We start from the raw sequence: 15,433 nt of genomic DNA, 5'->3' as shown, positions 1-15,433 counted from the left end.
CTGAAACAAAAACAGAAGTCGCCGGGAATACTCAGGGGGTCAGGCAGCACCTATGGAGAAAGGAAAGCGAGTCAACGTTTTTGGGGTCCACCACCCTCCTGACGAAGGGATCGCAGGGTTTCGTGCAGTGGCCGTGCACTCGAAGGGTCGTGGACCCCGGAACGTTGACTCGCTTTCCTTTCTCCGCCGGATGCTGCCGGACCTGCCGAGTGCTCGCGGGTGAGACCCGTGCGTGCGGTTCCCTTTACAGCGTGGCCTGTGGAAGCGCCGTGAGGCGTCTCGCAGTTCGTGATCAGACCCTCTTGTCAAATGCAAAGGGTGATGATTGCTATCATCATTGGTCCGGGAGGCGGGGCTCAGGCGCGGCATCGCAGCTGCAATACTGAGCTGCACGGCTGCCCCTGGGCTCCACATCCAGAACAGGGGGTGAGGGAGATGGTGGGGAGGGAGATGTGGGGGGGACACACTCTGCAGTGTGAGCACAAAGTGGAGGGGGGGAGGGGGGGGGTAAGAGAGAGAGAGAGAGCCATGCGGCGTCACGTGACCAGCGCCTCTGACGTCAGGCAGGCGAGCACGTGACCAGGCGCCGGTTTCTTTTGAATCGCGGCTCGAGCTTGGGAGGAGGAGGACGCGTGCGCAGTGCGAGAGCGAGCGACGAGCAGCCCGAGACTCGAGACATGCCCAAGAATAAAGGTGAGAGGCCCGGGCCCGGGCCCCAGCGACAGCTCCCGGCTCGGGGCTGGCCGACAAGGCCCCGCGCTCGCTCTCGCGCACCGGAGCCTCCCGTGACTCCGCTTTACGGGGCGGAGGCCTCCCTCCCGAGGCCCACGCGAGCTGGGCGGACCGCTCGCTGCGGCGTCGCTTCCCACGTGTGAGCGGGCGGCCGCGGGCGAGGCGCGGTCCTGCCGCAGAGGGCGGGCGGGCGGGCAGGAGGGGGCAGGGCCGCGGGCGGCTGACAGTTGACTGGCCCAGTCCGCCTGGCCTGGCCTGGCCTGGCCGCCTTCTCGGTTTAGTTGGGTTTAAAGGCGGGCGATGAGCGGCCTCGGCCTGCGAGTCTCTGAGCCGCCGCCGACCCCAGCGGTGCAGGGCCCGGGCCCGGGCCTGGCCAGTGCCGAGAGGAAGTGGCCGCTCAGCAGCCGAGCCACATAGGGCAACTCGCCCATCGCCTTCCGGTCGCTGTGCCCCGGGGCCCCCCCCGGCCCCGCGCTCCCGCCGCCGGTCTCTGGTGTCGACGCGAGGCCGGGGTTTGAGGCTACAGTTTAAAGAAAACGAAAGCCTCACGTTGTGGCATCGAGGGGATTGTTTCTGCACCACACAAGATGTCTGCTCCCACGATGCCTCCCGTCCAGCCATCCTCTCCAGAGCATGAGCCACGGTAATATGGTGGAGAGGAAAATGCTCTTTAGGATCCTGGGAGGGAGGGAGTGAGGGAGGGAGTAAAATAAAATAGGTGATTGACTCGGAATACAAACACCAGCGGGGACCGACCGGTTGGACTGGGCCGAGTGGTCTGTTTCTGCGCTGACCGTTCTTTGTAAACGTTTGTCACCTCCGCAGCTTTGGTGGTGGCCAAGCGTTCAGTAAAATAAATAATGATCCTTGCATTCCATATCGCACGCGCCTCATCGCGTCGCCGAGACGTCTCAAAAGAGCTTCGCAGAATACGCTGGCGAAGTGGATTGGCTGTATATTTTGTGGATGAAACGCAGCAGCCAATTGCGCACAGCAGTGTCCCACAAACAGTCGTGGACTTTTATCATGAATTCAGCTGCTAAGCCTCGAATCTCTGGAATTTGCTGCCTCAATCTATCAGTCTCTTGCCCCTTCTTTCCCAGGCCTCGAATCACACCGGAAGACTTTTCTCTTTGATCTTGCTGAAAATAAATCAATAATAATTTGGTCGCTCAATCAATGACTGTTTTTGGGACACTGCTCCCAATTTGTGGATAAAAATGATGTACTATAGTTCCCAAACTATGGATTTGAATGGGTGGTAAAACCCATTCAAATAATCTTTACATAAATCATTGAACATTATCTAAATTCTTTTGGTAATGTGAGAATTACACAGAATAGTATTATCCGGAAATGTAACCAGCCATGGTTAATCACAATAGGCTTCCCTATTACACGTTTAAGACTTTTTTTCAATATCAATTGAGAAACATGCTTATAATAATTTCACAGGAATTAAAGCAAATATTTTTGGTTGGTAAGTGAATTGTTTTGGTCAGCCAAGGGTCTGACACACGTACAAACCCATCACCATGCTGAAAAGTATCCAAACCAAAGTTTCATTCATCCCACCTACATGGGGAAATTCCCATGTATTGGAATGGACTGTCCCTGGATGGATAGATCCTGCTTACCTAATAGGTGCAGGCTGGCAAGAGCCAAGTCTTGGTGACCCCATAGCGTTTCACCCACAAAATACAATACACAGTCAATTAACTTTACAGTATATTCTGAGAAGCGCTTTGAGACGTCTCGCACTTTGAGATGTCTCAATGACGTGATAAGGTGCTTCATCAAATGACAGGATTATTATTATAGTGTTCTTTTGGGTACCTATTCGTGTCTAACCAGCTGACTTGTATAGCTTGCCACTGAAAGCATTGTGTAACATACTTGTCCAGATAGGACCCATTAGGGCTTTGGTTTATAAGATTAACAGGAATGGAGTAGGAAGAATCTCTGCCCCTCCAAGTCCTATCGACGATCCGGGCTGGTTGTTTTGTCATCAGTGGTGTCCTGGAGTACTGCAGACCCCTCAAGCTCAGGATCCGGTCTATCAAGACCACCACAGAGTGTTAGTTAACCTGTCCCCCCATCCATGTTAGCCACTGGCTGATTGATCAATGAAATGAGATCGCACTAGGCTCCATGCTTTCTGGAATTGTACATTTTTACTCTTATTTGCTAGAGACAGATTCTAATACCTCTGGCCTTTTTTAACTCAGGTAAGGGAGGTAAAAACAGACGACGTGGTAAGAATGAAAATGAGTCTGAGAAACGTGAGCTGGTGTTTAAGGAGGATGGCCAAGGTAAGTGAGTTATACATTTAGCTAAATACTGTACTCCAGGTTTTTATTCTATATGCATGAGTTCTGAGCGGAAATATACAAATTAAGTTGTATTTGTTTTTAAAATAAAGCAGTGTGTGTCAGCATGAAGTCGTTTTTTTTAAAAAGGGGCAGAGAAAAATTCTCAGGATTTCATAAATTTACAAACTTACATTTTGTATATTAGTAATGATTTGGTTCAAAAACAGAAAACAAAAAAATGTTGCATAGAGGAAAATATCTAAATTGTTTTCTAAATTTTAACAGCCCTTTTATTAAACAATTGGTATATTTAATTTCTATGTGTTGAAGCAATGTTTTGAGTGTTTCATTCTGCACTGTTCAGTTGATGTATTACTGATTATAAAACTATGGCAATATATGACAGTGTTTTAACAGGTCTTTCAGAATTAGACTAAAATTAAATATTTCAGTAGATAATAAACAAAGATCGCATTTCAAACCCGTGGACATGATATAAGTGGAAATGCTTTACTATTTAGTGGACAACGTGGTGTCGAAAATATTGTTCAGTATTGTGCTGTAGTTGGCTTCTGAGGAATGACATTTATGCATACTGGAACACTGGTGAAATGCACAAGTTAATATACCTTTGTTGTCCATTTTGTTTTTCCTTCCTTGTCCTGCCACACGGTGTCTTTTCCCAACATCTAGAACATTCTTGGTTGCTCAACATTTCTCAGCACACTCCTTTCAATTAAAATGTGATTTAAATTTTCGTATAAATGTTTTTAGATAACATCTGAACGAATGCAGTTCTTTATTGAAAAAAAATCAATTCAAGATATATTGTAGACCCAGTTTTGTCCCTTTATTTGCAGTGCAGTATGCAGTTGTATAAATGTAAGCATTTCTCAGGATTTGTCTTTGTGGGAAGGCAGATTACATTTTCCAGTTCAAGGTTATTTGGGGGTGTGGGTCCTAATTCTTGCTTACATTGATCACATTGTTGCATGATAAGTACTTAATTTCTCTCAGATATTTGTTTGGTTTAGTGGAAAGGCAAGCTCAGGATTTACATGAAGCAGCAAAATGGCAGCTAGCCAAGCGTTGGCCTTCAGTATTTTATATAGTCTACTATTGTTAAGCACGACAATTTAGAAAGAACAAGAAAACACTAGTTTAATTTTAGTATGTGGTTAATGATACTTGACTATAGAATACTGTACTATAGAAATGTTGTGTCTAGACATTAATCCACTGCTTGTACAAGAACAGTTTTTGGTAGTACAAGAACAGTTTTTGGTAGTATAATTGCAACCATTTATATTTATTAAGGTGCTTCTATTCTAAAATTGTCTTATTGGAAGCTATGTTAGCCGGATTTTTGTCACTGGCTTTGGGTTAATCGTTATTCTCTTGAATAAATAACTATTCTTTTCCATGATTGCTCAGATGTTTGGGGAACCTTTTTAGTGCAGTTTCATAGATTTTACAGAACCAAAATAGGCTATTTCTGGCACATTACTCCATACTAGTGTTTGTACTCTACATGAACCTCCACCCATTCTAAAATCTTCTCTCTATCCTCCCATACCCTTCTGCTCTAAGTGAGTGCTTGTTTTCTAACAAATAATAGTTCTTGCTCTCATTGATTAACCATTCCCTGATCATAGCTGGAACAGTTACGGAATTTTGTTTATTATTTTGAGGTAATGAATACTGAAGAGGTATTAGATCTAAAACAGTTTTTCCAAGTTCAGGAAGAGTTGATTGAACTATAACTGGTAGCTATGGGCCCAATTATCCTGATCTCATTAATAGTAAACTAATGGAAATGAAAATAAAATGGAAGATTATGTATATGAAAATAATCTTAGGAGACACAGTCAACAGGGCTTTGAAAGATGGAAAGAAGGAATCAGTGACTGGATAAAACTAGGGCTGTTCATTCAAACAGACCACTGAGAATGCTTTAATAGAAGAATTCAACATTTTACATTAAGTAAACCTAGAATAATACATTTACATACAGAGGGTGCAGTTTCAGGATTTTAAAGGGCATGTTTAATACACCAGGAAGTATTTCTTTACACGCAGGGAAATCAGCAGCTGGAACAAGTTATCCAGAAGGGTGGTTGAGGCCATGACGTGGGAGTATTAAAAATGCTTCATGTAATGAGAAAACCTTAGAGTGAGTATTTCTGGAGGGGTGAAATCAAATAGCCAGAAGTTGTTGGGTCCAAATCTTTTCATCTGGGTTATTTCTACCTGTTGTTCAAGATTAATGCCAGTCTTCTGTTGCCTTCTCTAGAATATGCTCAGGTGATTAAAATGTTGGGGAATGGGCGCCTGGAAGCAATGTGTTTTGATGGTGTGAAAAGACTTTGCCACATTCGAGGAAAGCTAAGAAAAAAGGTAAATCATTGACAAATTAAAAATTGTGTTTCTTCGTATTTCCATTTTAGCCCACAGTGCAGCCATTGTGTCAGCGGAGTAATCTGGGTTCAACAGAATGAACTAATGTAATGAACCAACAATCAATGTGGGGTTGTTTTTTACTTGCTGTAACTTTCCCTTTTACCTTCAGCTTTAATCATAGAAACTTCCCTGGGCCCCACGCTAATCATACTTTCTGATACCTTCGTTTTTTTCCAAGGTCTTTCCATCCCACCCCATGCCACAGAGTTCTAAGCAATCAATCACATAATTGTATTACAGGGAAACACCGTTAAGCTACAGGATTTAATATCTCAACTGTGCTATAAGACATGGGTTGTCACATTACAGTTGATGTTATTTGCTATCAGTGGTGTGTTGTATACAATAACTTTACTGAATAAAGTTCCAGTGAACACATTTGCCTTCCTTGCTAGTTTTTCTTTCACCACTAGATTTTATCCATCCAACACCTCTGGGATGAGGTTGATGCAGTGACCCTAATTTTCATGAATCCATGAATTGTCTGTCAGTTAGACCAGTAAAAAATCAGTTCTTTGGTTAATTTCCAAGTTGCCTACTGAAGCAACTGAGTGGAGTTTTCCATTATTGGATTGGTGGTTTTAGGGATACAACTAGACCTGAATTAGCCCCTGTGGAATAAAAAATGATTCTTATCAATGAAACGTTGCTGCAATTATTAATCCAGAATCCTATCTGCTCAGGATCAGGGCATATTAGATAACTAACTGCACCTAGTCGTTAATTTACTATGCCATTTTTTTCAGGTTTGGATAAACACATCAGATATTATATTGGTTGGATTGAGAGATTACCAGGTGAGATTTTTTCCTCTGGAATAAGGGATTTACTTTTTATTGGAGGATTTAATAATGATACTTCTTGCGTTTAATATAGCATCTTATGACGTCTTCAAGACATCTCAAAGTGCTTCACAGAATATGTTGTAAAATGAATTGATTGTATATTTTTTGGGCAAAATATATTTTAAGGAGTAAAGAAATTTTGAGTGTAAAAACTTCAGACCAAGCGGCTGTTTGATGGTGAAACCGCAATTGGATTTGAAATGAAATTGAATAAGACATTTGTAGAGAAAGGGAAAGAACAGAGAATTGGAGTGGTTACCTGAGCAAGCATCATCTTGGGGATAGTGGCCTCCTATGCTGGAATTTCTATGGTTTTATTTTTGCATGTTGCATTCTATAGAACAACTTGTGTTTATATAGCGCTCCTCCAGCAGGGTAGTGTCCCAGAGCACTTGGAAAAATATAAAAAGTGCGTAAAATTATTTGTACATGATCAAGCAAACTTGAGTTTAATCCATAAAATTTACTGCAGAAGTGCCACTTCTTTCCACCCTGCTGAGGAAAATAACTACTTTGCTTGATATCTCATTTAGCTGCATTGAAGACATAATAATATAGTATACAGACGATTTTAAACCAGTTTAAAGATCATACAAAATATACAGCTGTCAAAAGCATAGCCTTTGTATCGTCTTTAAACTGCTTTTAAGTCTGTATAATGCTTAATACAATGTTGCTACCTCTGGGATCCCAGTGTCAGCAGTCCCTTGCTTGAAGTGCATTCACATCAATGCTCCTAAATTGCGAGATGTTGATATTCCCTCGTGTGAGTTTTTGAAATGTTTTTTTTTCCATATGTTACAGCTATAGGAATCTCTTAGCACTTGTTCATTATTCTGTGCATTGTCTCTTCCTGTGTGTGCATAACATATAGGAAGTGGCATTGGTGGTGACCTGATTATCCGTAAGGCAGGCCTTTTTTTACTGTATGGAAGCAGGCTACAAGCCCCATAGAGCATCAAGTGAAGTGTGTTATGATGGGGCTCTACTGTATTTGCAAACATCTGTAGCTTGTTTTTACATTTGTTAAAACATCTTGTTTCCCCTCAGGATAATAAGGCAGATGTCATCCTAAAATATAATGCAGATGAAGCCAGAAGCTTAAAAGCATATGGGGAACTTCCAGAACATGGTAAGGAGCTATTCACTGTTGCAGTTAATTTATCTGACTTACTGTAAAGTACACTTGTTAATTTTTTTCCAATACCTTCACCTCCCCTAGCCAAAATCAATGAGACAGACACATTTGGACCTGGCGATGATGATGAAATCCAGTTTGATGATATTGGTGATGATGATGAAGACATTGATGATGTAGTAGTAAACATGACAAAATTAAGGTTTCCGGTGGGTGGAATTTTTTTTAAACAAAAGTTGTTTTTTTCCTTATTACCATCTGTATAAATGTAGTAGTTAACTTTTCTTGGGGATTATTGTGATGGGTTAAACAAGTTAGAAGCTCAACATGTACTGTCACTTATGACCTTTTTACTTTTCCTCTCAACTTCTCCAAATGAAACCCTGCAGCTGTCAGTACTGATACAAAAGTGGATTCAAACTAGTTGAATGGTTCATTTTCCATTTCTTCCTCTTCCCTCCTATCCAAAAATGCAGCTACCTGCTTTGGAATTTCATTCATTCCTATAACTCCTGCTTCTAAATCTTATCGCTTTATGCACATAATCTGAAAGAACCAGCTGTTACATTCTATATCATTTTGTGTTAAACAAAAGTCAGTAAACATGATCTGAATGGCCTCCTTTTGTGTAGAAAATTATTTCTTAACATTGTATGTTTACAATTTCTATTTTTTACAGATCTAAATCGTATTCAGTTTCGATTCCATCGTCTTACCAAGCTTGATTTGACATTGAATTCCTTTTTTGGACTTCAAATTCGGATTGTCTGTGTGGATGGAATTGATTTGTATTTGTTTCACTGAATAAAAAATTCTGGACTGTAACATTTTCTTTGGTTTTAAAAAAAATCTGTTTTAGTGTATTTATATTCTTTACTCACAATTTAAGAAAAGGACTTGCTGTGAAGACAAATTGAACTACAAACATTTCCAATAAAATATTAAACCCTGTAAAGCCTGTTTTTCTCAGTTGCATTGGAGTGAAGAGTGGATCTTGGACTAAACTGATAGGTGTGCTTTGCTAATTGTCCCATGTCTGAAAATTAATGGATTGGTGTGTTTCAGAAACAGACTGAGCTTGTGAGTTTCGTCCAATCATTTAGATCTACTTTCCTCTTTTGTAGGCCCGATTCCAGACATTGTCTGGACACTGCATCAGGGTGGTGGTAATTGAATTATACTGATATGCTTGCAATTTATTTGCAATTGTAAAATAGCCTGGCTATTTCCAGAACAAATCTAGGGGATTATGTTTTGTGAAGAATACAAATTGTCTGGTAGTGCATAGTTCTTTTCCACGTTCTGGAGCAATCAATTGACAATTTGTTCAGTATCAAACTGGTGCTGCTTTTGTGCACACGCTGGAGTAAATGAACCATCCATAAACTGCAATCTGCCTGCATTTATGATGAAACCCATCTGCAACTTGGATAGACTGTATTAACAAATTGTAGGATTATTCCATTAATTCCTCTCTGGATCAGAGTTGTATCTTAACTGAGTGGCTTGGACTGCTCACTTCAAGATAAGATGTTGCAGTACCCATGATAGGACCAGAACCAGTTGAGTTAGTCTGCTGCCTATCTTAAGAGTTGTCTCCTCATGCCTCTGCTGCAGACAAACAACAACTTGCATTTATATTCAGCGAGATACCTGGGTTCAATTCCAGGCCGGGCAAAACCTTGGGCAAGTTTCCTTACTCCACACGCCTAATAATCCTCCAAAACAAAATAATAAATTGGTCATTTTTAATCCACGACTGTTTGTGGGACACTGCTGTGTGCAATTGGCTGCCACATTTCGCCCACAAATATACTGTCAATTCACTTTAGTCTATTCTGTGAAGCGCTTTGAGTCGTCGAAGATGTGAAAAGCTATATCAAATGCAAGGATATTATTTATTATATAGCATCTTTCATGCAGAGTATTGTACTGGAATCCACAAATCAAACGAGTTTGTGGGCAACTAATATTTTTCTTACATAAGGAGGCGATGCTCAAATATTTTCTGGAAAATGGTGTTTGACTCGACAATCTACACCTGAAACAGTTATTGCACGTTTTTAAACAACGAAAGAAAATAGCCAGACAATTTCTGAAAATAGCAATCATGTATTTAATAAATCAAATTTAAATGCAGCTCAGAAATGAAATTTCCAATGAAGTACATGCCAATTTAATGGCTACTCTAAATGGGAACATTTAATAGAATTTGCTCAGGCACCAATTCAATCCCATACATTCTACAATGTTAATTTGGTAAGACTGTTTGCTCACCATATGAGTATTTCCATTACGAGGCTTGTACTTAAAAGGATCATTTCAAAACAAAATAAGCATTGTACACCAAAAGACACAGGTCCTTAACACAAAAGTAAAACTGGACAACTGCTGTATGCTCAAAGGGTGTAACTACCCTTCAAGGAATTTAACTAGAACACAGATGTCAATACAAGAAATAAATGAACAAAGAAACCATCAGGCGTGTAAACTGGTACCCAGAAACATTACATTTTATTTATTGGAAAAATAGCATCAAATAGTACCAGAATGGACTTGTGTGCCTGAGTTACTTTTGATTCATTGCAATTATATATATATATATGTATATAAGCCTCTAGCATTAGAAGAGCCATTTTGACATCAGTGCATGTAGTACAGGGGGACATAGTAAATCACTCAGCAGTTATCGTGTGATCAGATTTTACAAAACTCATGAAAAGTTGTTTATAAAAGATGTAAGGGGAGGGAGCAGGAAATGCTTACAAAATGAATTTGGCACAAACCTAAATTTGGCTGTTTTAACTAAATCCTGGAATCACAGAAAGGTGTCACTGCAGCACTACATCCAGGAAACAGTCCATCACTTTGATTGAAGTGCTTTCTTAATTCCTTCCACTTCCAGCTGTTAAAGAAACACTGTAAGCATCAAATGTGGATAAACAGCTAAAGAATAATATGTATATCAGCATTTGGGAAAGTAATGTATCAATTGAAGATTACAAATAAAACAGCCACAAGTCTCTTTGTTGCACCTCTTGCAAACTGAACCAAGTGAATCCAGTAGCATTTGATACTGTACTACACCAATATTTGACCAGCAGTCATGATTTTAATTTATCTTTAGCCAGCTAACTCCTAAATCTCATAATTATGACCATCACGTTAAAGGAAATCCTTTCCAAGAAAACTAATCAGAATTAGGTAAAACACAGCAAAAGGGATTGTACTGTTGTACCAGACACTGCCCATAACCCACAAGGAGTACTGAGTGATGCTCTCATCACCTAATCATAGGAAGGCTATTATTGCTTTTGGAAGCATACACAGGCAAATCAACCAATGATGTCAACTTAAAATATAAGGAAAGGCTAAAGGTGCTGGGTCTATACTTTCTGTAAGTTTCAAGATTGTAAGGAAGACTGACCAAGCTATCCAGTCACACCGTCCACTAACTAAAGATTAAGAAGTTAGGAATAAAGAGGGGATGGAAGTGGAATCCTTTTACTCCGAAAGCGATGGGTTTGTGAAATAAGTCACCAGGGAAGTCAAATGTAACACATTGTATAAATGGCAAACGTATTAGTAGTATTCTGCGATTCATCCACATAATATAGTCAATCCACTTTACAAGGGTAAAGCGTCTTGAGACGTCATGACAATGTGATAAGGCTCTATATCAAATGCAAAGATTATTATTTTATTCAGGGATTGCTGTCTTCATATTTTGTTATATCTGTCAGGTGAAAGTGGCTGTTTATCTTACAAGTTAAAAATGTCGTTTGACATTGTGTTATTCAGCATTGTGGAGTCCTGTAGCTCAGTGGTTAGAGCACTCGCTTTGCAAGCGAGAGACCTGAGTTCAGTTCCAGGCAGGTCAGGGCGAAACCTTGGGCAAGTTTCCTTACTCCACACGCCTAATAATAATAATAATCCTTTCATTTGATATAGCGCTTTTCACGTCGGGAGGACGTCCCAAAGCGCTTCACAGAACACACTAAAGTGAATTGACTGTATATTTGTGGGCGAACGCGGCAGCCGATTGCGCACAGCAATGTCCCACAAACAGTCGTAGATTGAAAGTGACCAATTTATTATTGTTTTTGGTTTTGGAGGGATTATTATTAGGCTCTGTGTGGAATAAGGAAACTTGCCCAAGGTTTCGCCCTCTGCCTGGAATTGAACTCAGGTCTCTCGCTTGCAAAGCAAGTGCTCTAACCACTGAGCTACAGGACTCCACAATTCCATAATAATCCCTCCAAAACCAAAAACAATAATAAATTGGTCATTTTCAATCTACGACTGTTTGTGGGACATTGCTGTGTGCAATTGGCTGCCGCGTTCGCCCACAAATATAGTCAATTCACTTTTGTGTGTTCTGTGAAGCGCTTTGGGACGTCCTCCCGACGTGAAAAGCGCTATATCAAATGCAAGGATTATTATTATTATTATTGTGGTATTTTATAAAATACTGTGGTTCTCATCACACTTATAGCTTCCAAGCAGATCAACCTCCCTGCAGCTACTGTGGATGTAATCTGCTCAGGACGACACTGAAACAGAAGTACTGCTGTGGAGCTTGCTGTACAGTTAAGTCTCACTGTAAGATATCCGTACTGATAAAAGAGGTTCTTATCAGTACATCTTCAAGTCTGAGCAGCTTTCAAACCAAATGAGCTTTAACACATATGTGAACTATAACGGAAAGATGATAATAATCCTTGCATTTGATGACATGTCAGCTTTTTATTTTTGATGTCAAAACATCTCAATGCCTGTAAGATAATTAGCATCAAGTGTAGTGATTGTTTTTGTAGGCAAATGAGCCAGCAATATCCAACAAATAAAAAAAGTGAATGATCAATGTATTTGGAGGACTGTCGGTCAGGGCACTGGAATAAGTTTTGAATAAGAGATATTTTGAAATTTCAAGTGCCACATCAAAGCAAATATTATTGCACTTCAGGAGCTGCTTTTATTCAGTTCAGATTATGGTTTATACCAAGATCTGTGGTTAGAATCGGTACTAGTTGAGTTTCCTGGATACTGAGAAAATGTTTGTGCTGCATGATTCAGAATGATAATCGCTACACATTTACATGTTAAAGAGAAATTGCTGTTGATTAGGAAACTTACTTGCAATGATATACGTATCTTCTTTTCTTCATCTAGTTCATTCATCAATTGAGTTATCTCTTTTCTGTCAAAAAGCATAGCCATAATTTAGGCTAAATACTTGTTACAACAACATTATAGACTTGCAGGAGATAAATAATAAAGTACTTTACAGGATCCACTGCAAAGTGTAATGAGTAATTTTGTTGGCAAATGCAGCATTAAATTTGCACACTGCAATGCCCCACAAACAGCCATGGAGTGAATGACCAATTGTATTTGGGAGATTGTAAGCCAAACCAGGAGAAACTCCTCTTTATGAGTTGTGCCATGGAATCTTTTAACTTCCACGTAAACATGCATATGGAACCTCCACTTTAATATCTCATCCAAAGGACGGCACCTTCAACAATGCAGTGTTCCCCAGCCTTATATTGGCGTGTCAGCCAAGTGAGTTCAAAGTCCTGATGTCTAATTCCCTCAAGTTTATTACCTTACTTTATTAATTATCTCCTGCAAGTCAGGAATTGATTTTTGTTTTTGACACAATCCGCCTCCCTGTCTATAATAGCTTGTACTTTTATACACAAAGTGAACATCAGAGTGGTTTAACAAATCAAATTGATTAGAATCAAAGTGAATATACATTGGCAAGATGATTTGTTCTGAAGCCTCTACAGCAGCCAGTGGAGTTGCTGCGCTACAACAACTTACGAGTCCCAGTTAGCAGGATACCAACACAAAAAAAAAATCAAGTTTCTTTTGAACCAATGACACACAAGATTGGTCTGGATGAAGAAGGCCCTTCCGCCCATCTGATCTCAGCTGCCCAGAACACCCAGCCTGTCATCCATCCCTCCTGCACAGCATCAAGCTGCAATTTAAATGGGTCCACTCTTCAGGACATACTAGGAAGAAAACCTCCTGAAATTGCCTTTTACAACTCTAAACCTATGTCCTCTTGTACTACTGCCCTGACACATTCTAAAATATTGTTCTAGGTTTACTTTTTCAATCCCATTTAACATTTATACATCTCTAAATGTTGCCTCCTTTTTGAGGCATTTTGCCCACAAAATATACAGTCAATTAACTTTCCAGTATATCCTGTGAAGCGCTTTGAGACATCTCAATGACGTGATAGGAAATGCAAGTTATATTATTATTAAGACTAAAGAGCCTTAGCTTGTCTAATCATGCCATTCAAATCCGATGGTTGAAGAGAATGGCTTCAGGCCGAACCATTGTGCCTAAGTCGGGGCAGTCAAACAGATAAGACAAGATAATAGGATGAACCTTTCACCCTTTATTGAGGTTCAGTTTGTGTGTATTCCTTTAACTCTGTTTCAATAAGATCTCTCCTATTTCAAGTGTGAATATTTTCAGCTATGGTAGCCTCCTAGTAATTTAGGTGCCTAATTCTAAATTTGATTTTAGGTGCGATGGCTATGGAGGGCATTAGGCCTAGAATTAAAGAGGTGTAGAAATGTGCTCACACTGTAGTTTTGCTGGATTCTCTTAGAAGACAACTAGCATTCATTGGAAGATTAAACAGATAGTTTTAGATTAGCATCTAATTACACAATAGTATCTACAATACAGCCATAAAATATGAATCATAGAATATTGCAGCACAGGAGGCCATTCAGCCCATCGTGCCTGTGCCGGCTCTTTGGAAGAGCGACCCAATTAGTCCCACTCCCATGCTCTCTCCCCACACCCCTGCAAATTTTTCATTTTCAAGTACCTATCTAAGTCCTATCCACCCCCTATCCACTCTATCAAAACCCCTCAGAATTTTCAATACCTCTATTGAATCCCCTTAACCTGCTTAGCTCTGCGGAGAACAATCCCCACTTCTCTAGTCTCTCCACATAACTAAAATTCCTCATCCCTGTACCATTCTGATAAATCTTCTCTGCACCCTCTTCAAGGCTTTGATATCCTTCCTAAAGTGTGGTGCCCAGATAATATAAACAAAATGTTAACTTACTTGTGTTGAGACTTCATCAATTCAATGAATGTTCTCAACTCCTTCACTTGTGTCCTCAACTCCTCAATTGCATCTTGACTCTTGTCACTCTTTGGCTTCATATCAGTATTGAACTTAGATGGGGAGTTTGGCCTTTGTCCGGATCCTGAAGCAATGGTATGGTGAAATGTAGGAACCATGGTTGCATGTGGATTGCATCCAGATGGCAAAACCGAGTGCCCAGGTTTTGGTGGCAATGCTGTTTTATCAGATGTCTAGAATAAGACAAGTGAAAACTTTAATCATTTAAGGCACTATATTCACAGGAGGTTCTATTCAGAATTTAAACACAGCCAACAATTTTCTTATTTTGGAAGGGAGACCAAAAGGCAGCAGTAATAAACATAGTTTCAAAACTGTTTCTGCTTGAGATCTATAACATATCAACAACAACTTGCATTTATATAGCGGCATTCACATAGGATAGTGTCCCAGAGTGCTTTATTTCATTCAAAAGAGTGTAAAAATTACAGCAGAATCCTTTCCCATCACTTGAGGTTACTGTGGCTTACAGTAAACTTCACTTTTTTTGCTGACACGCAGGAAATGTTATTCTCCCCACAAGAGACATTAATTTAAGAAACATCCATTTAAAAAACAGAGCACATCTATAAAGAGTGGGAAGAGGAGGAAAAAAAGAGAGGTTAGAAAACAGTCAGTGTTTTTTTTGCCGATTGCTTTTTAGAGACCATGTGTTTGAAAGCACTCTTACTGATGCTGAGCCTGGATTAGATACCCCTTCACAGCTGCCAAAGTTCCTGGTCTACATATTGAGCAAACAGTGGCCACTTGAGTCCTG

At 40.2% G+C, this 15,433-nt stretch overlaps 2 protein-coding genes across 10 annotated transcripts in view; one reads left to right on the top strand and one right to left on the bottom strand.

Annotated features, from left to right (window-relative positions):
• The first annotated feature begins 565 nt into the window (after positions 1-565).
• LOC103177512 (eukaryotic translation initiation factor 1A X-linked) lies at positions 566-8,312 on the top strand. Its single transcript, XM_042334508.1, has 7 exons — positions 566-693; positions 2,961-3,044; positions 5,338-5,441; positions 6,251-6,301; positions 7,400-7,481; positions 7,572-7,663; positions 8,167-8,312. Exons 1-7 carry the CDS (start codon positions 678-680, stop codon positions 8,170-8,172), a joined length of 435 nt encoding a protein of 144 aa, XP_042190442.1. The 5' UTR covers positions 566-677; the 3' UTR covers positions 8,173-8,312.
• Positions 8,313-9,583: 1,271 nt separating this feature from the next.
• Positions 9,584-15,433, bottom strand: part of sh3kbp1 (SH3-domain kinase binding protein 1) — a 100,351-nt gene continuing 94,501 nt past the window's right edge. For 6 of the 9 annotated variants that reach the window (XM_042333877.1, XM_042333879.1, XM_042333878.1 and 3 more), the window contains 3 exons: positions 14,596-14,849; positions 12,624-12,687; positions 9,584-10,406 (listed from right to left, as the gene is read on the bottom strand). In XM_042333877.1, the coding sequence (XP_042189811.1) occupies positions 10,293-10,406; positions 12,624-12,687; positions 14,596-14,849 (432 nt within the window). In that variant the 3' untranslated portion in view covers positions 9,584-10,292. The remainder of the gene's footprint in view (positions 10,407-12,623; positions 12,688-14,595; positions 14,850-15,433) is intronic. The other 3 variants (XM_042333881.1, XM_042333884.1, XM_042333885.1) reach the window with 1 other exon arrangement.

This window comes from Callorhinchus milii, unplaced genomic scaffold, assembly GCF_018977255.1.
Source record: "Callorhinchus milii isolate IMCB2004 unplaced genomic scaffold, IMCB_Cmil_1.0 Scaffold4, whole genome shotgun sequence".
In the NCBI taxonomy this organism is placed as follows: Eukaryota; Metazoa; Chordata; class Chondrichthyes; order Chimaeriformes; family Callorhinchidae; genus Callorhinchus; species Callorhinchus milii.
This window is presented reverse-complemented; position numbering and strand designations above follow the sequence as displayed.